At 53.7% G+C, this 19,519-nt stretch overlaps 1 protein-coding gene across 1 annotated transcript in view; it reads left to right on the plus strand.

Annotated features, from left to right (window-relative positions):
* The window catches only part of APCDD1L (APC down-regulated 1 like), a 57,306-nt gene extending 38,448 nt beyond the window's left edge, over positions 1-18,858 (plus strand). Inside the window, exons 5-11 of the mRNA XM_060123758.1 lie at positions 86-228; positions 9,138-9,259; positions 9,501-9,595; positions 9,790-9,852; positions 9,985-10,123; positions 13,083-13,635; positions 18,088-18,858. Of these exons, the coding sequence (XP_059979741.1) occupies positions 86-228; positions 9,138-9,259; positions 9,501-9,595; positions 9,790-9,852; positions 9,985-10,123; positions 13,083-13,635; positions 18,088-18,858 (1,886 nt within the window). The remainder of the gene's footprint in view (positions 1-85; positions 229-9,137; positions 9,260-9,500; positions 9,596-9,789; positions 9,853-9,984; positions 10,124-13,082; positions 13,636-18,087) is intronic.
* Positions 18,859-19,519: the final 661 nt, after the last annotated feature.

Raw genomic sequence — 19,519 nt, forward strand, 5'->3', positions numbered from 1 at the left:
TGTGCAAGCGGAACCCAAGACCTCCCACGTGGAAGGAAGCATGCTCCCGGGCGCTGGCCTTCCAGGGGCTCCCTCTTCGCCAAAGCCAAGGTGAACGGAGGGAGCCCGGAGGCCCTCGGGGGGAGGCCGGGTCTGGAGGAGGCGGTGCCGGGTTTCATCCGGGGCCGCCCAACCGCCCCAGCCGAAGCTCAAGAGGGCCCCCTTGTGGAAACTCCCGAGAACAGCCCCGTAAGTGATGCACTTCCCCCAACGCGGGGGCTGCTCCCCGGACCCCCCCGCCCACACACACACAGACCCAAAGGCACTCAATGGAGACCGACAGACTCCATCCTACTCTCCTCGAAGCCTAAATAATTCTGTGAGACAAGAAGACTCTTGGGCCCTCCGGGGAAGACCTGGTGGAGAAGCAGTTCCTAAGGCCCCGTGAAGAGTTAAGCCCCTGAAGCTGCCGCCCCGAGATCCCTACTCCTGCGCCCTTCTCCGGGAGTCTTCACCGCGATTACACAAACGTCTTCTTTCTTACTGAATGTGTCAAAACCTTGTGATCACCCCTGCCAAATTCCTGTTCTGTAGAGCAATGGGAGCTTCAGTCTCCTGCCAAGAGAGCGAAGAAGGATTCAATCCAGCGGGAGACTTCTAGACACACGTTCTGCTTAGCAAACACTGACTTGTAACTACATCCCTCGGGGCAGGCACCAGAATGTTCCGCGAGACCGAGCCAGGTTCAGAAGCCCGGAGAGATCTCACATTCTATCTCTCCAGGCCCCAACTCCCCCTCGCCGCACCCCTCAAAGCACAGGGCTGAACGTTGGTATCCATGGACAGCACTGACCAAATTTGGTATAAATTAGGAACATCTAAGGGGCCAACATGCAGATCTGGGAACACAGGCGCTAAGGCTGAGCGAAGGAGGCCTTGTCTCCAAGACACCAGAACATCTGGGTGAAAAGGGAAACACTTCCATCAATCACCCTGATGCCTTGGCTGTTTGGAAACAGCTGGGCTTTGGCTGGAATTTTCCAGTTTTCATCTGGGTGGAAGCCCCAGCCAGAGCGAGGAATAATTAGTATTATCATGGGGCTGAGGGAGCTTTGATGTGAACGGTTTTTGTACTGGAACAATCCTAAACAAACAAACAAAAACTGGCTGATGAGCCAGGCCTGGCGGGCTAGACTGTCTTCCAAACCCCCCATTCCTGTCCCATCCCGTGAGCTGTGCGTTTCCACTTCCATTAGCAGGAAATGCTCAACACAGGCCGCGGGGAGATAGCTACACGGTCAGCCACTCCCCTTGACAAAATGTCTTCAATTTTGCAAACACAAACATAAAACAGTCCCCTTCTCCACGTGGCACCAATTAGGTCCACCTTTTCCACCGGCCCCCCTGGTCCAGCCCAAGCCGGGACTTTTAACCCAGAACGGGGGAAACAGGGACAAACCAAGCTATGTCCCTTCAGTAGCCCTTCAACACACTGACACCCGAGTCTGAGGCCCTCCAGCGCCTCAACGGCTCAGAATCTGTTTTTCCAGGCACGGGGTCGCTCCAAAATTCCTCAGGGCAGCTTTAAACTCTGAGCTCACCAAGCAAAAGAGGGCACGTGTCACAGTCCCGGGATGCTGCAGGGCTGGGAGGTGGTGTGCACTTTTTTCTAGAGCACACCATTTCTGAGCTTCCCAAGAATGCAAAGTCCATCCTGCCTCACGCCCACGCCCCAGCCTTGAAGGCAAAGACTCTCAGATTAGATGGATAATGAGATTCAATTATGACCAAATGAGGGACATATGAGGAATGTGAAGGCCAGCCATCCACACCAGAGGGGAAGTTTAGGCTCCTTAGAATTCAAAGTTAGTCTTCATATTTCTGTGATTTGCTGGTACTGTCAGAGCGTGCCAATCTGTAACCCTCTCCGGGGAGTTTAGACGGAGACTCTGCGTGCCTTTTGTGCGACGGCTTCATTGGAAAGCACAGCTTTTACTGTAGCAACACAGTGACAGCTGCCATTTCAACAGCCGGTTTCTGAAGCTTGTTGGCGAAACATTCTCTGTGTGCTGTTGCACACCAGCCCATCTTGATTTGTAAAAGGCGGCCGCCTCTAATCAAGAGAGGTTATTTTTTTGGGTGGGGATTTTTATTTAAATGTGCATAAGCTTCCAAGTACAAACATTCTAGGTGAATTACCTCAAGCTAAGGATTTTGAAATAAACCACAGGGTTTCAGACTTTTTTCTTTTTTTAAGCAAGAGAACCCTTTTTTCAAAGCAGATCTTAATTAGCCTCCCAGTGCATAAACCAGAGCAAATGGCGGAGGCTGCAGGGGCTAAAGCAGAAGGTGGGAGGCCAGAGCCCCACTCTCTGGGTCTCCCCTTCTCTCCTGAAAAAAAACACCTGTGGGCTTCAGAAAACAGCTTGAAACCTCTGATGCAGCGAAATTTGACACACACATCCCCTTCTTGAGCTGGAGCTATGCTTCCAATACAGCAGCCGCCAGCCACGTATGGCCCCTGAGGCCCTGAAATGTGACCCATCTAAACTGAGTTGTGCTGTGAGCGTAAATATATGCCCGGTTTCGAAGACTTGTATTTGAAAAGACATATAAAATATCTCATTACTGGTTTTCATATCTATTACCTGTTGCATTTATACATGTTGCATGTATTACATATACGATTGGGGGCTGGATAAAAATATCGTTAAAATTAATTTCACCTGCTACTTTTCAGCCTTTTTAATGCGTGACTCACAGTCTCTGTTTATTGAACAGTGCCGTGGAGCTAGATGGAGCCTTCCTTGGGGGTGGAGAACCATAGCAGGGTCCTGGTTTGGCTGGGGCAGGTCCCAAGGGTCAAAAAGGCTATGAAGCCAAGGACCCGGCATCAGGTTCTTAGGCCAGATCTGGCCCATCCTCAAAACTCTCAGCAGGGCTTGATGCCCAGACTTGAATCTCCCTTTGCCTCTACTTCTCTTTCCTCTCTACCTGCCTGGATCAATCAGGGTCCCCAGCCTGCTGGGAACTCCCTTACTGACCACCCTTTCACCCTCAGCCAGCTTCTTAGTGATCCCAGCAGCTGCAAGCCTTCTCTTTCTCCACTTCCATTTCAAGCCTGACCCTAATAGCCACACACGTGATGGAAATCACCAGCCAAGTTTTAGGAGGAGAAACCTCAAGGGGGTGGGAGGAATGTCAACAAGGAATTCACGTGCATTGGTCTTAGGGAGCACGTCATTCATTCATTCAACTAAAAGTAGCAATCACAACGAGCACTTATTGAGTGTCTACTATGTGAAGGCGTTGTTCTAAGTGCTGTCCATGTACTGACACAACAAATATTTATTTAGCATCCATCGGGCACTGTGCTAGGGGCTGGGAATCAGCAGGGAGCAAGAGAGATAAGGGCCTGTCCTCGTGGGAAGGAAAGGAAAAGAAAGGAAAGGAGAGAAAGGAAAAGGAAAGGAAAGGAAGAAGAAAAGGGGAAAGGAAGGAAGGAAGGAAGAGAAAGAGAGAAAGAAAAGAGGGAAGGAAGGAAAGAAGGAAGAGACGAAGGAAGAAAGAAGTTGAGGCACCTGGGGTGACACCTCAGTAGCAGTGAGCACCCAGCACCTACATCTTGGTTTCTAAATACTATTCTCCAATAAAAGGAACCAGGACTCCTTGGAGAAATGGCTGATTCCAGGGCTGGGTCAGGAAAAGTACAAAATGAGCCTGGAAGATCTTCTAGTGCCAGAAAATGAGGACATGCTCAAAAAAAAAATGACAAGTGCATGTAAAAAGGACCCAGGATGGAGTCCTGGAGCTTGATGGAGTCGATGGAGCTCCCAATGGCCAAATCAGGGACAATTTGAGCCACAAAGTAAATAATATAATAACAGCAATGGATTGTAACCTATAAAATAAATATCCCTGAGTTCATACTAAGACTAATAATAATTGAATAAAGAGATAAACAGGGAGAAGGGACAGCGCTTCCTTACAGCACAATTCCAATCAATAAATCCAGAAAGTTACAGATAATACAATAAAAAATAAATCCAGAAAGAATGATGCAACTAGAAAATGACCATTTGGGAAACACCACAGTAATAACTGTTGTGAGTAAGAATCATCAATGGTCATCAATAGATGCTAAAATTAGTGGGAGGAGTATAATGGAAAACAAGATATTTGCATGAGCTCTAAGTATATCCACATAAGATAATTATTAATGACAAAGAGGAAAGGAGTAATTTAACAGTGGAGAAACCTGGCAGACACCTCCTTAAGCAAGTGGTCGAAGTTAACGTCACCAGCTTTGGGACAAACTGACATCTCGGTACCTCCTGAAGCAGTGACTGAGAGGGGCACAACACTGCTTCCCTGGGGTTCCTGCCAAAACTGCCCAAGATGAATAAAATCATGAATAAACATCGGAAAACCCCAACCCGAAGAATACACTTCAGAATAATTGGCCAGTACTCTTCAAGAGTGTCAAGGCTGTGAAAAGACATAAACCAAAGAAGCATCTCTGATTGAAGGGTGCTGAAGAGACGTGACAACTAAGTGTGACGTGTGATCCTGGATTGGATCCTGGACCAGAAAGGAGATGTTACTGGGACAACTGGTGAAATCTGCATAGGATTTGTAGACTCATTCTAACATGGGATCGGTGTTCATTTCCTGGTTTTGATCACTGTACTATATATCTTTGCAAGATGTTAACCTTTGTGGAAACCAGGTATACTAGAGCACTTTCTACTGCTTTGGCAAAATTTCTGTAGGTCTGAAATGATACCAACTTGAAAAGTCAAAAAATAAAAGTAAATAAAACACAGCAAGCAGGTAAGTAATTGAGAGAGGTGAGGAGTGCTGCACAGGTGAGATGGGACGGGCAGAATAGAAGGGAATGTTTGATATCAGCCTGCCGGGCAACACCGATTATGCTGAGACCCCAGTGAGTGGGAAGCACCCAGCTCAAAGCAGAGGGAGAGGTGCTCCGGCCGAGGAACAGCGTTGCGACAGCCCTGAGGCAGGAAAGAGTTTGCTATTCATCCCTAGGAACACACAATAGAGAATCATGGGGGGGGATCTGATGTACGGCCGTGGAAAGACAGGAAGACAACCGATGTTGAAGGGCCCTGGAGATCATAAGGAAAAGCGTGGAATGTTACTCCAAGTGTGTTAGGAAGTTTTTGGCCATTGTGTAAATTTCCTTTGAGACACTTAACGATTCTTTGAAATTATAATCCATGGTGGGACCACTTGATTAATGCCAGCCTCTCCGAGAGAACAGGAACTCCGGCCATCATGTGCCGCTCTAGAAAGGCATGTAACAGCCATGCAAGGTTCATGTGGGGGAGGAGTAGACGGACAAAGGTTAGGGTGCTGGGAGACCTGGGTGGCCCTTGGTATCGGCTGTGAATTGAATTGCATCCCCAAAAAGATATGTTCAGATCCTAACCCCTGGTACCTGTGAATGTGACCGTATTTGGAAATAAGGTCTTTACGGATGTAGACGCAGTCATATCGGATCAGGGTGGACCCGAATCCAGTGACTGGTGTCTTTATAAGAGAAAGAGAGGGAGGTTTGGATACAGAGCTGCAGACACACAGAGAAGAAAGACGGCCCTGTGACGACAGAGGCAGAGATTGAAGGGATGAAGCTATAAGCCAACGATGCTTGGAACCCCCAGAACTGGAAGAGGCAGGAAGGACCCTCCCCCAGAGTCTCAGGAGAGAACGCACCCTGCCCACCCCTTGATTTCAGACTTCTGGTCTCCAGACGGTGAGAGGATAATGTCCTGCTGTTTTCGGTCCCCCAGTTTGCTGTCCTTTGTGGTGGTGGCTCCGGGACACACAGCCGTGAGGGGAAGTGATGCGCTAACCTCCGTCTCTCCCTCTTCGTTCTGTGCGCCCCCCTCAGGCTATTGACCGCGTTTACTTATTAAATAGTTACTTATTAAATATTATTTACTGAAAGTATTACTTAATTTTTTAAAATCCAGTTCAGACCAAGCCCCTGTTAAAACTCAGTCTTGTCCTTGGCAATGTGGGCTGTGAAAGCACAATTTTGCTACGGTAACTGCAGCTGCTTTCTAACACCCTTTAAAATCGATGCATAACCGCCGGGATAAGAAATGCTCACCACTGCACCTAGAATCACCTGGCACACCTCCCAGAACCTCAGAACAAGCCAATTAGGATGGGGGGGGGGCAGAAAACAGTGCTTTTCTTTTGCCTTTTGTCCCTAAAAGAAAGGTATCTGAAGACCTGATTATTTCTCCATCTGCTCTGGCTACAAACCCCATGTCTTTTCTCCACCCCTCCCACCCCCCACCATTGATTCAGACCTACACTTTTCACGTTCTTTGAAGAAAACACGGATGGTGGACCTGGGTGTAAATCTTCTCCCAAGGCTCCATTTTTCATCTGGAAAATGAAGATAATCACGTCCATCTAATAGAAGTGTTGTGAACAGTAGATAAGAAAAGTAGATAAGAAAAGGGAAGTAGATAAGAAAGGGGCAGATGTTTTTTATTCCACTTATACAAAATATCCAGGATAGGCAAATCCGTAGAGACAGAAAGCAGATTACTGGCTGCTAGGGTTTGAGAGGAGAGAGGCGTGGAGAGTGACTGCTGATGGGTACGGAGTTTCCTTTTGGGGTGATGAAAAATTCTGCGACTAGACAGAGCTGATGTTTGCATAGCCTGGTGAACATCTTAAGTGCCACCGAATTTTAATTGTATGCTTTAAAATGGTTAAAATGGTGACTTTTATGTTAGGTGTATTTTACCATATTTTATTTGTTAATTGGATAAGAAGCAGCTGCCTGGGGTAGGGTGGCCAAGTCTCTCCACCCTCTGAACCTCAGTTTCTTCATCTGCAAAACGGGGGCATTGACTGAACCTGGACCATGGGCAGTTGTGCAGATGACACCTGCTGGTCCATAGGTATGGCCGCCACCTGGAAGCACTCCATCAGTGCACCGACAGGCTGCCTTCCCTGGGATTCCTGGGTGAGACAACGTCCGCCCAAGACAGACTCCAAGGTCTCCCTCCCCACTAAGACCCCAGGCAGGTTCCACACGATGTTTGCCATGTAGCCTGCTCCTGGCGTTCTGACTCATGATCATACAACAGGCTGGAGCAGATCATATTTTAAACCCCAGTAGCCTGGTCTGAGCAATTCGACGCTCTGGATTTAATTCTGCAGGTAATTTGAACGATGCGATCTAATTTCAAATGTCCTGCTCTTATGAGTGCAAAAGCAGCATAATTTTTAATTAGTGGGTAAACAGTAAATAATGGATGGCGGTAAGTGGACACCACTGTTAATTAAAAATCCATGGTTGATAAAAATCAATTTGGCCCACGCATTTAACTCAGTCTATCAGGTCCCCAGGAAAAGTTGTGCAAGCCGGCCCAGGGCACCATCTGCTTTCAGTTGTGGTTCCCTGAGCTCAGACTTTTCTAGGGGAGAAAAGAGGGAGAGAAAGGAAAGAAAATCTATAAGCTACCTCCAAAGCTGGGACTGGAAACATTTCATGAGTTCATTTCTAGTCGGTTGGTTTCATTTTTGCAACCTTGAAGCTGAAGGTTCAGCGGACAGGCAGTGTCATGCTCCACTCGGGTTTTTACAAAGAAGGGCTCCAGTTGCGTTTTGCATGTACATGTTCTGAATAGGGTGAGATTTCACCGTATCTCTTTGTCTCCTGACTTAATTAAATCCCCATTTCTCGCAGAAAAGCAAGACGAATAAAACACACTTAGCGGGAACGTACTATCTCAGGATTCGTGTCAAAATATAACGTCGTGAAGGCGACATCTCTTCAACGCGCCTTCAGGGGGAGTACCTGGGGGAAAGGCTCGTTTCCTTTTGGACAGAAAACATTTCCTCAAGAAATCAAGCTTTGTGGAAGCAGCGCCAGTGTCATATTCGGGGCCTGTTCACGGTTTTGCTCTGAGACATAAGCTTGATTTTCCTACCATGCAAATAACACCCACCCCCTTTCGACCTTTTTCTTCCCTTTGCTCCCATCCATTCCCCAAATCAACACTTGCATTGTCAAGCTTCACTGACAACCAGTGATGTTCAAATTAACCCGCAGAATTGGATCCAGGGGACCCAGAGGGTCCGGGTGAAGTTGATTTCAGGAGCACAAGAAGGCGTGAGCCGTGGACGCGGATGCACGTATGTCCCAGCTCAGGATTCCCGACGGGGCCATGCTGGGCGTTTGGCCCAACGTGCATGGCCATCCGTCCACCCCAACATCCTGGCTCTGGTCCGCAAAAGGCTAGACGTGCCTGAGTTAACACAGAACCACTCTTTCAAGACTGCCCTTGGCGTGGACTCACTGCAGAATGGCCCTGAGAGCCTTTGGGGCAGCCCAAGTGCCCACTGTCCGTGGGGACACCACAGCCCTAGTACACTGGTTGTTTATTTTCATCTCTCTTATTTGGCTGTTTAAAGCCTGTAAATCAGGTATAGGATACAGCAGGAATATACAGGGACCCAGGGCTACACGGGATTTTTACTCATTCCTTCATTCAGCCCCTCCCCCTGCCTGCAATGCAAAAGGGCCATGGTTAAGCCGTCAGGCCACAGCTGACGGCCTGGCTCGAAGCCCGGCTCTGCCACCGTGGGCAGCCTGAGCCCCAGGCCAGCTAAGCCCAGGTCGCCCAGCCTGTGGCTCTACCCATCAGAGGCAGCGATGCCAACACCACCTCCTGGGCTGACGTACACAAATGTAAGATAATATAATACAAATGCACGGAGCCGGTCCTGAGTGAACAGGAACCACTGATGCCATATTGTGGTCCCCGTCGGTGTCACTCCAGTATTCGCAGCTGGTCCTTGGGGACCCCGAGCGTCTCCTGGTGAGACCCCAGACCTCCAGGAAAGTGAGGAATCCACTGTGAGAGGCCGAGGGGGGCAGAGAGCTTGGGGGCCATGGGCCCCGTCAGACGGCTTCGAAGGGGCAGGGCGGGGACCCCAGCCTCCCTGGCCGAACTGCCCTTCCTGACCCTGCCAGGACCACGTGACTGTGTGCTGGGGGGTGGGCAGCAGGGGGCACCATGCATTCACTCCTCACTCAGCCCACACGCCCTCCCGGGCCTTCTGGACCGGCCCAGCAGGTCTCTCCAGCTGCCCGCCATCTCTGCCAGGCCCCCGCGCCCCCCGACCCACTTCAGCCACAGGCGTGGTGGGACGAAGTGTCCCGGGAAGGCCTGTCGCAGGAGCGGGGCCGGCGGGTCGAGGCGGCCGCCCCTGAGCGCAGCCTGTCGCTGTAACATCGGGATGCCGCCCTTCGCCAGGCTTCCCATACGTCCCGCCATCGGGGCTGCGTCAAGCCCGACTCTGAGCAGGGATTACAGGGAACTGCTGCTCTTTGGCAGCTGAAGGCCCTGGTGGTCTCACCTCTGAGCTGCTCCTAGAAGTGAAGCTCCCACGGCCAGGCCTGGCTTGTCTCCACGAGACGAGCCCGTCTGGAGAGGGCGGGGACCCTGGGCCTGCCCCACTGCTCACAGCCTCCTCCCTGAGGCCTCCGAGCCCTCCCCCGGCCCCGCTGCTGGCCTCACGCCTCAGCCTGACCCCACCACACGCATCCCGAGTGAGCACCACGGTGAGCCGGCGCCGGCCAGGTCCCACCCGTGGGGATGGATGACACCCGGGCCTGGCACCACGGAGGGACCATGAACGGAGTGGCCACGCGCGGCGGGCACAGGTCTGGCCGCTCCAGGGGCAGAGGTCAAGCAGAGCCCGGGCTCCTGGTGGGAGGGGGTGGGAGTCCCACCGCCTGGCCCCGTCTGAGTCCAGGCTGCCTCCTGTCCCGGGTGCAGGGCCTGTCCGCCACTGCCCGGCGGCACTCGGCCACGGCAGGCAGGCGCGCAGAAGGCAGATGGGTCCTGAGGCTGACTCGAGGCGCCCCGATCTGGGGAGCCCATTGCTGGCCAGGCAGGTGAAGAACCAGGGTGTGCTGGGATCGCTGACCCGGGTCCGTCTGCTTTGCAGCCCACACTGCAGAGGCAGCCGGGATGGCAGAGGGTAGCCGCCTGCGCTGGGGACCACATTGCCAGCAGCTCCTGCCCAGCAGAGCGCCCGTCACCGCACTGCTGCCCCCACGCCTGGACGGGCCCTGGATCTCCACTGGGTAAGACCCTGCTGAGGTCACGCTGACCACAGGCCCCTGGGCTTGGAGGCTTCACCCACCCTGAGCCTCAGTGTCCCATATCTGTGAAACGGGTACAATTCGTGCAACTGTCCAGAGGCCTGCCAAGCACGTGCTTGCTGTCGCCCTCCCCAGAGTGAGCCTGGCAGGTCGGGACTGTGTCGGGCATCCCGCCCCAGCCACAGACAGCAACTGGAGGAAATGCCCTTGTTCCACACACTGAGCACCTGCTGTGCAAACACTTACTGAGGAGCTACTATGAGCTGGGTGCAGGGGGAGCTGCGGCGGAGACAAGCCCTAAACAGAAATAAGTGACTTAAACTTGAGACGGTGAAAGACATAAAAGGGAGGATGTGAGAGTGAGCGGCCCGGGAGGGCTCTTTCGAGGGCGGTCACAGAAGGCTTCTCGGAGATGGTGACATTCAGTTGAGATCTGAAAGGAGGAAGGAGTCAGCCATCCAGGGAGCCAGGGGCAGAGCCAGGCAGAGGCAGCAGCTGGTGCAAAGGTCCTGAGACCGGAAGGAGTAGGCCAGAGAGGGCCCGGGGTCCTGCCTGCCCATCCAATTCTCCTTCTAACCTGACAGGCTCACCTGACCTTTCAGAGGCCTCAGTGCTGCTCTGGGGCGATGGGCTTTGTGCTCTGCCCTCATGTGCGGGGCAGCCAGCTGGGTCCTCCCTCCCAGTGTCAGGGAGAAGGAAGGCAGTGTCCTCCTCCACACCTAGTACATCCCCTCCTCCCCGGCCAGCCCCTTGGGCCAGTCCCATCCTGGGGCCAGGGACTGGACTTTCCATGTCCTCCACGCACCTCCCGAGGTCAGGGAAAAATCCAACTGCCAAGCATCTGCTAGCGCACTGGGGGAGGAAGGGGACTTGAGTTCTGCAAAGAGGGTCTGGATGCATTCCCAGGCTCTGCCCCCTCCTCGACTCCACAGGCCAGGTGGGGTTCATGCACCACTGGCCGGGGTCACTCTGAGACAGAACTGAGACATGGGGAGGATGGGGACTGGCTGCAGGCTGTTCCTGCCCCAAGACAACAGCATTCCAGAGAGTTCTAGAAACTTCTAATATTTTCTTCCTAGAAAGTCCCCCATTGTACCCTTCAGACAGGCTTTGCTATTTTCTGGGAGTAGTGCAGGGAAAGACCCAGAGTCTGGGAACCACCGAGCTGTCTGGTGTGACCTGCTGCGTTCCTTTGGGCAAATCTTCCCACCCTCGGGCATGTGAGTCACCTCTCTCCATTTTTAACTACTGCCTGTACTGGTATTTCCTTACGATTTTTCTTTAAACCAACTTGCTTTTGTTGGTGTAAATATATTCATGCATTTTTATAGCTTTATTGGGGGATAATTGGTATACTGTGCACATTTACAGCACTATGATTATTTTTAAAGGAAGCATAAGATCACTATGGCTATGGGGAGCTGAGCCACTTGCCATAAATAGGAGGAAACCATAAAAAGAAAGTCTGGGCTTCCCTGGTGGCGCAGTGGTTGAGAGTCCACCTGCCGACGCAGGGGAAACGGGTTCATGCCCCGGTCCGGGAAGATCCCACATGCCGCGGAGCGGCTGGGCCCGTGAGCCATGGCCGCTGAGCCTGCGCATCCGGAGCCTGTGCTCCGCAACGGGAGAGGCCACAACAGTGAGAGGCCCGCGTACCGCAAAAAAACAAAAAAAGAAAGTCAATGAAAACAAAACAACATCATTAAATTTTCACCTGATTCGCTGCCTGCCTAAGGCCCTGAGTCTGTTCACTTTGGGAGAAAAGGGAGATTGGTGTTAAAGACACATGAACTCCAACCGTGACTCTCTCCTTAATATAACCAGAAAGACTGAAAGAAAAGGGTGAGCGAGAACATATTTCTCCTGCTCCAGCAGCGCTGGTATGAAACATTTCGAGAAAATAACAGTACAGGTGGCACCTGGTTAGCGTAACATTGTGCAGGGGGTACCTGCCTGCTCTTTTTCCCGGGGAACTTGTCCACCATCCACCCCAAAGCCAGAGTGTGACTGGGGGTCTAGGAGTCATGGTTTCATCACCAGCAGAATAGGGCCCGGGGGTCAGGGCCAGCCTGACGCCTGGCTTTGCAAATAAAGTTTTATTGGCACACAACCACGCCCACCATGTACATACTGTCTCTGGCTACTTTAGCTCCAGAACCACGATCTTGAGTAACTGCCACAAAGACAGAAATACTTATTATCTGACCCTTCACTGGAAAAGTTCTCTGGTTTAGATCAACAAGCCTGTCACAGATGTGGGTGAAATGTGGTGGCAGGGGCCCCGTCAGCTTAGCCAGGGGGGAGACCATGTAAGCACCATCATTCACGATTCACTCAGCGAGGACCAGGGTTTGGGGGTCCAGTGTGTGCCAGGCCCTGGACCAGGTGCCAGGAGCCCAACGGGGAGGGAACAGGCAGGACCCTGCCCCCAGGAGCTCAGAGCACAGGGCTCCCCAAATGGTGCGAAGGAGCCCCCGTTTCTTAAGCTCCTCCCAGGTGCCACCACTGTGCTGGCTGCTTCCTCGAAACCCTGACTGTGCATCCAGGGCCTCCCAGTCCCAGAGGAAGGAGCCAGGCGTTATCCAGGCTCACGATCCTCAGGAGGGACGGAAATGGGATTTGAACCCGGGTCCTCTGGCTGCAAAGCCTGTGTGTTTCTTGGGCCAAGGGGGAGCCGTGGGACCCACGGGGAGCCGGGCCAGGAGGGTGGATGTCCGCTGAAAAAGGCATTTGGGATGGCATGAAGGACAGCTTCTGCTGAGGCCACAAGGCAAGAGTGGAAGGCCCCCAGCCCTCAAAGTGGGGCTGAGATCAGCTGGGGAAACTGAGGCTGCAGGCTCCCAGCCCTGAGCTGAGGCCTGAAACAGAGGCTGTAGGAGGGGGATCCCGGAGCGAGGCTGGGGGACTCACTGCTCTGCCCAACCCCCCTCTGCCCCCGCAGCTGCGAGGTGCGCCCGGGACCCGAGTTCCTCACCCGCTCCTACACCTTCTATCCCAACCGCCTCTTCCGCGCCTACCAGTTCTACTACAGGGACCCCTCGTGCCGGGAGCCCGCCCACTCACTGCTCATCAAGGGCAAGGTGCGCCTGCGCCGGGCCTCCTGGGTCACCCGGGGCGCCACCGAGGCCGACTACCACCTGCACAAGGTGGGCGTCGTCTTCCACAGCCGCAGCGCCCTGCTCGACGTGGCTGGGCGCCTGGACCAGAGCCGGGCTGGCCGGGCCTGCGCGCACCGCCTGCCCGCCGCCCGGGCCTGGCTGCCGGGGGCCCTGTACGAGCTTCTGGGTGCCGGGGCTGAGCGGGACTGCGCGGCCGCCCTGGGCTTCACCATGCACGAGCTCAGCCTGGTCCGTGTGCAGCGCCGCCTGCAGCCCGAGCCCCGGGACGCGCCCCGGCTGGTGGAGGAGCTCTACCTGGGGGACATTCACACCGACCGGGCGGAGCGGCGGCACTACCGGCCCACCGGTTACCAGCGCCCGCTGCAGAGCGCCCTGGTGAGTCTGGGGCCCCGGGAGGGCGAGCTCTGACAGCCTGTGGGATCTGCCCCTGCCTAGGGCCCTCTCTGCACAGCCCCCCTCCCCCCACCGGCACTGGTCTGCTTGCCTCAGGACCTTTGCACATGCTCTTCCCTCTGCTCGAGACATCTTTTCTCAGGTCTGGACAGAAGGAACTCCTGGGGAGTCTTCTGGAGTGTGGTCCTCCTGACATTCTCCTCGTGGACCCGGCAGGGTCCCTTCCTGCCCCTGCTATGCACGGGCAGGTCCCCCCTCCCTCAGTTCCCGGCTCAGACGTTCCCTCCCATCCCCACTCTGCACGGTTCCCAGCACCCGGCACACTCTGGGCTGCACGTTTGTTTGCTGGCTGACCGTCTTCTCCCAATATCACCTGTGGCGGGGGAGGCCCTGTGCCCTCCGTGTCCCCACAACTGGCCCAGGGGCCGGCACACGGGCCGGGCCAGTAAATGCTGGTGAATGAACTAGGGGGGCAGCTCCTCCAGAGCTCTGCCAGGCGGCCGCACAGCCCTCAAAGGCCCCTGTGGAAAGCTCCGTGTGGACCCACTGTTACCCCGCAGCCAGCAGCGCTGAGCGCTCCCCGTCATAGTAACATCAGGCGGAGCAGCGCTTTCTCAGACTCTGTTCTCAAGATGCCGGCACCTGGGCATCTTCTTAGAAAGCACAGTCAAGTTTGCGGGTCTGGCCTGGGATTTTGCATTTCTAACAAGCTCCCAGGTGGTCCATGGACCACCCTCTGGGCCGGAGGCTGCAGTCTAAAGGGAGATGCCCTCTCTTTGAGATGTGCCCACCCCAAAGTGAATTTCACGTAAGTCAATTAACCTAGACTTCAGCTGAAAGACATCACAAACATACTCTCCTGACTTGGGGAAGATCTGATACCCCTTTTTTGTCCGACGAGCACACAGGCAAAAAGCAACTGAACTTTATGTATGTAAAGTTCTCCTGGCACATAGCACAGAGCCTGGTGGGCAAGGCTAGGGCCTCGTGACCACTCCAGTGAGTCTGCTGAAACCCCAGGACCCCTCCTCAGAAAAATATTTGTAAAAGCATGAAATAAAAGACATGGGATTTAAACAGAAACCAATTCTATGAAAAGAGTTACCCAAGTCTTAAAACACTCCGAGGCGGGATTACTATGAATGGGAATTCTTTATTCTCCCTATTTCAAAGTAGCAATGAGTGCAAACAGTGTTTCTAGTATCTGCAACACTGTTAACATGAGATCGGCCACGAAGCAGAAGTTTCCACTGGAGCTACAGGGGTCTGTTGCCCACATTCACAATTAGAAGAAACTTTTGATTTTAGGTTGAGGTTGGTAAACATGAAGTCGAGGTTAGGACTCTGGGTTAAGAATGTCTGTAGGAAATACCCAAGGGATATCTTTCAAAAGTGAGAATGGACGGATGGATGGGGGAATGGATGAGTTCAGGCATCCCTGTCAAGTGCTCTTTGAGCCCACAGGCAACCCTCACATGTTCAGCATGTACTGAGTGCCTGCTGTATACTAGACACTTACGGAATTAAACCGGATGGGGCAACACGTCACCCCTGAGAGCAGCCTCTTGTCAAAGCATCCCCAGTGTGGGGGGGGGAGGGGCACCAGGTTCAGCCCATCTGCTCTCCTTCTCCCACCTCCCTCCTCGCAACCAGAGATCTGGGTAGCAGAGAAGAAGCACAACGCGAAGCCCTCGTGATCAGAAAATCAGCCTGAGTTCTCTTCATGACCTCGAAACGATTCCCCTTTAGGCAGCCAATGTTCTAGGCTGGTCTGACGTCCATCCTTCTTAGAGCCGAGAAGGCACTGGTGGTGGGGTGATTACCGGCACCCACCACCTCGTTAGGAGGGCGCACTGCTCTGAATGCAGAGAGAACGGACCCCGGGGCACGGAGGATGACGATGTCATGTCTCCCCAGGCCAGGCTCTGGGGCTGCAGACTCCTGCCCTCCTGCTGCCTGACCAGCCAGGGTGGCCCATGCAATCTGCAATGCAGTTGCCAAGCAGAACATACAGGACCAGCAGGGCCAGATGTACAGATTAAATGTTCACTCACCAACCGCCCCCCTCCGCATAAGAAAACAGAAAAAGGAAGATAATTTCACAGAAGGATACACTGCAGCTAAACCCCCCAAGTAACGAATTAGTCATTACCTTATGCTCTCCGGAGCCCAGGCCTTGCCCACAACCCAAACCAGATGGTAAACATGAACATTCTTAGAAGTTAATTAATTGAAAACCAATTTGATTCCCAAATTCATTGCCTGGATATAGAATCCTAATCAATCAGTCACCGCTTGAGCAAAATCATCTAAGCCTGGTGTCGCCTCTGGGAGTTAACTAGAAACTGTATGTGCTGTTGGTATAACTTTACATAACAGGCTGAAACCAATAAGAGTTTGGCTTGCACACAAGTGTGAGTTCTGCTGGCTGGGGCCTTGTTTATTAACACGTGCAACTCCGGACCTGTGCACGACGATGCCTGGAAGGTTTTTGATAGAGACAGGTACTTTCTTCCATCCCCTTCCAAAGCATCAGAGAGGGAAATGCTTTCTCTCTCCCTCTCTCACCTTCAAGTCTTGCTAGTTCTCCATTTGTTTCTGCCATGCAGAAAACTGCTTGCCCCAAATTACCAACCAGCATCCCCAGATGTCCTGTCTGCAAAAGATATCTCTTTTGAGGGAGAAAGGCAGCCCTGAGATTATTTTGGTGTAATGCACTATGTCCTGTCAATACACATTAGTGTAACAACAGTTGGAATGTGGGTTAAAATGCCTAAATTAGAAGAGACTCTTACCAGCCAGCATTCCAATTACCTGCACTCCAGCTAACTACCCAGCTTTCTTGCTTCTTTCCGTCACAAACCTTTCTGTAGCCATTTATTAGCATTTCCAAGTGCCTTCTAGTCCTCTGGGTCAAAATCCCCCAAACCAAAAATAATACCGTTTTCTGTATTATGGGAAAAAAGACAACTTTAGGTTCACCATAGAAATACATAAGAAGAGCTTATAATGTAGCAATCCAAAATAATAAAAAAAAAAAGTCTGTTCTCAATCATCCAATATTTTCTTTCTAAACTGGAACTCCCAAATGCCCCCTTGTTTGGCATGAAACTCATCCAGCAGCAATCTATGGAAATCTTTTGTTTTTTGAACAAAAAACATTGGAGCTGTTTTCCCAGCTGGGGCGCTTCAAGATGCCTTTCCCCTTCCCTGTCCTGTGTGCACCCATGGCCCTGGGTGTCCTTCTGGAACTGCAAAAGCTGGGGATGCTTGCTTTGACAAGCGGCTGTGCCAGGACACTTACCTCTCAGAATGATGCTCTGAACTAAATTCTGGGCAGCAGCTCCCTTAAAAAAAAAAAAAAAAAAAAAAAGTCTGTATCTGGTTTCTTTTTGGCCTGGACTGAGCTTTTCCACTCCAGAATGCAGACCGACTACTCCCACGCAACTTGGTTTAGCATCTGCTTCCTGTTGACGTGTTTTACTGTAAACCCAGCTCCTAAGAATTTACAAGACAGGGGCAACTGTAAATAAGGCCAGAGCGAGAGGAAAACAGCCTCGGGCAACTGAGGACTGTGGCCGCACCTGACAACCAGCGCAGAGGGGGCTGGGTTTCCGATTATAAATAACACAAGCATGAACATCTTTGTGCCAAATCTCTTTGCAACTTTTCAGCCACGCCTCAGCACAGACGCTCAGCAAGGGGTTCCAAGGGCATGAGAATTTTAGCGGCTGTAAGGTAACAGTGCATGAAAAGTGCTCAGCACAGCTCCTGGCCCTTACGAAGCACCTAAAAAAGAATGAGTTGGGGGTGGGGGAAGTAACAACAGGCAGGAGAAAGGCAGTAAACATGAACGGTCGAATTTCGGGAACAAGCAGGCCGGGTGTGGGAAAGGACAACTTCTTTCAAATCCCAGGACACAAGTTCCATCCGTCTCTCCTTCCTTCGTTTGCCCAATACACCTGCTGCGAGCAGGTACTGTGCTAGCCCTGGCGATGGAGCAGCCACAGAGAGACAGCCTGGGCTTCCTGGAGCTCACTCTCCAGTGAAGGGGAAGGAGTGGAGAAGTGAAGGAGCAGGGGAAATAGGGCGTGACACGCCCCTGAGCACCAGAAGGGGCTGAGGCCCACCATACAAGGGGTGGTTGGGAAAAGTCTCTCTAAGCCCTCTGAGCTGAGACTGAGAGGTCGGGAAGGAGGCAGCCAGGCTACGTGCCGGGGGGGGGGTGGTTCCGGGTAGAAGCAGCAGCAGGTGCAAAGGCCCAGAGGATGGAGGAGCCGCCTGAGGTCCACGAAGAGTGAAGTGACCGTCGGGGCTGCAGGGGGGGAGGAAGGGGTGACAGGCGGCCGGGGGCGGGACCCCGAGCCAGCCCGCCGCGGGTGCACCCTGACCTTCCCGCCTCGGAAGTCACCGCCTTCCCTTTGTCTCTGACAGCACCACGCCCGCCCCTGCCCGGCCTGCAGCCTCATCGCCCGCTCCGATGAGCACCACCCGCCCGTGCTGCCCCGCCAGGCGGCCCTGCCCCTGCGCCTGGGCGGCCGCTGGGTCAGCCCCGGGTGCGAGGTGCGCCCTGCCGTGCTCTTCCTCACCAGGGTCTTCACCTTCCATGGGCACAACCGCTCCTGGGAAGGGTATTACCACCACTTCTCGGACCCCACCTGCCGGCAGCCCACCTTCACCGTTTACGCAGCCGGCCGCTACACCAAGGGCACGCCGTCTGCCAGGGTTCGTGGCGGCACCGAGCTGGTGTTCCAGGTCACGCGAGCCCGTGTCACCCCCATGGACCGGGTCACCACGGCCATGCTCAACTTCTCCGAGCCGAGCAGCTGTGGTGGCCCGGGGGCCTGGTACCTGGGAGCCGAGCGGGATGTCACCGCCACCAACGGGTGCCTGCCGCTGGGCATCCGGCTCCCCCACGTGGAGTACGAGCTCTTCAAGATGGAGGAGGGCCCCCTCGGGCAAAGCCTGCTCTTCATCGGACAAAGGCCCACTGACGGCTCCAGTCCCGACACCCCGGAGAAGAGGCCCACATCCTACCAAGCACCCCTGGTGCTCTGTGACAGGGTGGCCTGGGGCTTCTCCAGGCCTCCGCAGCACAGGCCTCTGCTGCAGACGCCCGTCAGTGGTGGGGGGCTGGGCCCCCCAGCGGCCCCTCTCCCCTTCCTGCTTCTGGTTCTCGGGCTGGCCTTCCTCCAGTGGCTATGAAATTGGTCTCTGACTTCCAGACGGTGCCTCAGGACACTCGTCCGACCCCATGGACTCCCTTCTGGCAGACTCCTCCACCCGTGACCGTCCTGGACGGTTACACAGCCCGGCCTGCATCCTAAGTGGCTCAGGACCTGAGCTTCAACAGCGCCTGCAGAGCCTACACCACGGCTAGCAACGCGAATCATGACCACAAACTCGGGCACCGCAGCAACGTCAACTGCTCCGAGTTCCTAAGCGCTCACTCCCAACTTTCCCGGGCAGCGCGCGGACCAGCGCCGGGGGGTGGACCACACCCGTCTCCCTGCCCGACGGCACCCCAGTTCCCTCCCTGAGCCCTTGAGATTCAGTGAAATGGAAACACGGTTCTGCACGCGCGTGCTGCCGCTGCTCTGCAGAGTCCGTGGGTTGTTGTTTAAAGATGATTCATTTGAATTTAGCAATACAAACGGAAACCCGAGCCATGAATTAAAGATGCTGCTTCGGGCTCCCGGCGCGTCTCAGCTCGCTGGCAGGGGGCTCGGCTCGCCTCTTTGGGAGCCGCTCGGCTTTCTCGAGTCGTGACTGCTGGCGTCTTGTCTGCGCCTGCCTGTGCTTCTGCGAGTCAGGCCTCGAGCTGTCAACACGGCGAGCGGGTAAATCCAGCCCTCCCCGGCCGGGA

This window comes from Lagenorhynchus albirostris, chromosome 15 (genome assembly GCF_949774975.1).
Source record: "Lagenorhynchus albirostris chromosome 15, mLagAlb1.1, whole genome shotgun sequence".
Lineage (NCBI taxonomy): Eukaryota > Metazoa > Chordata > Mammalia > Artiodactyla > Delphinidae > Lagenorhynchus > Lagenorhynchus albirostris.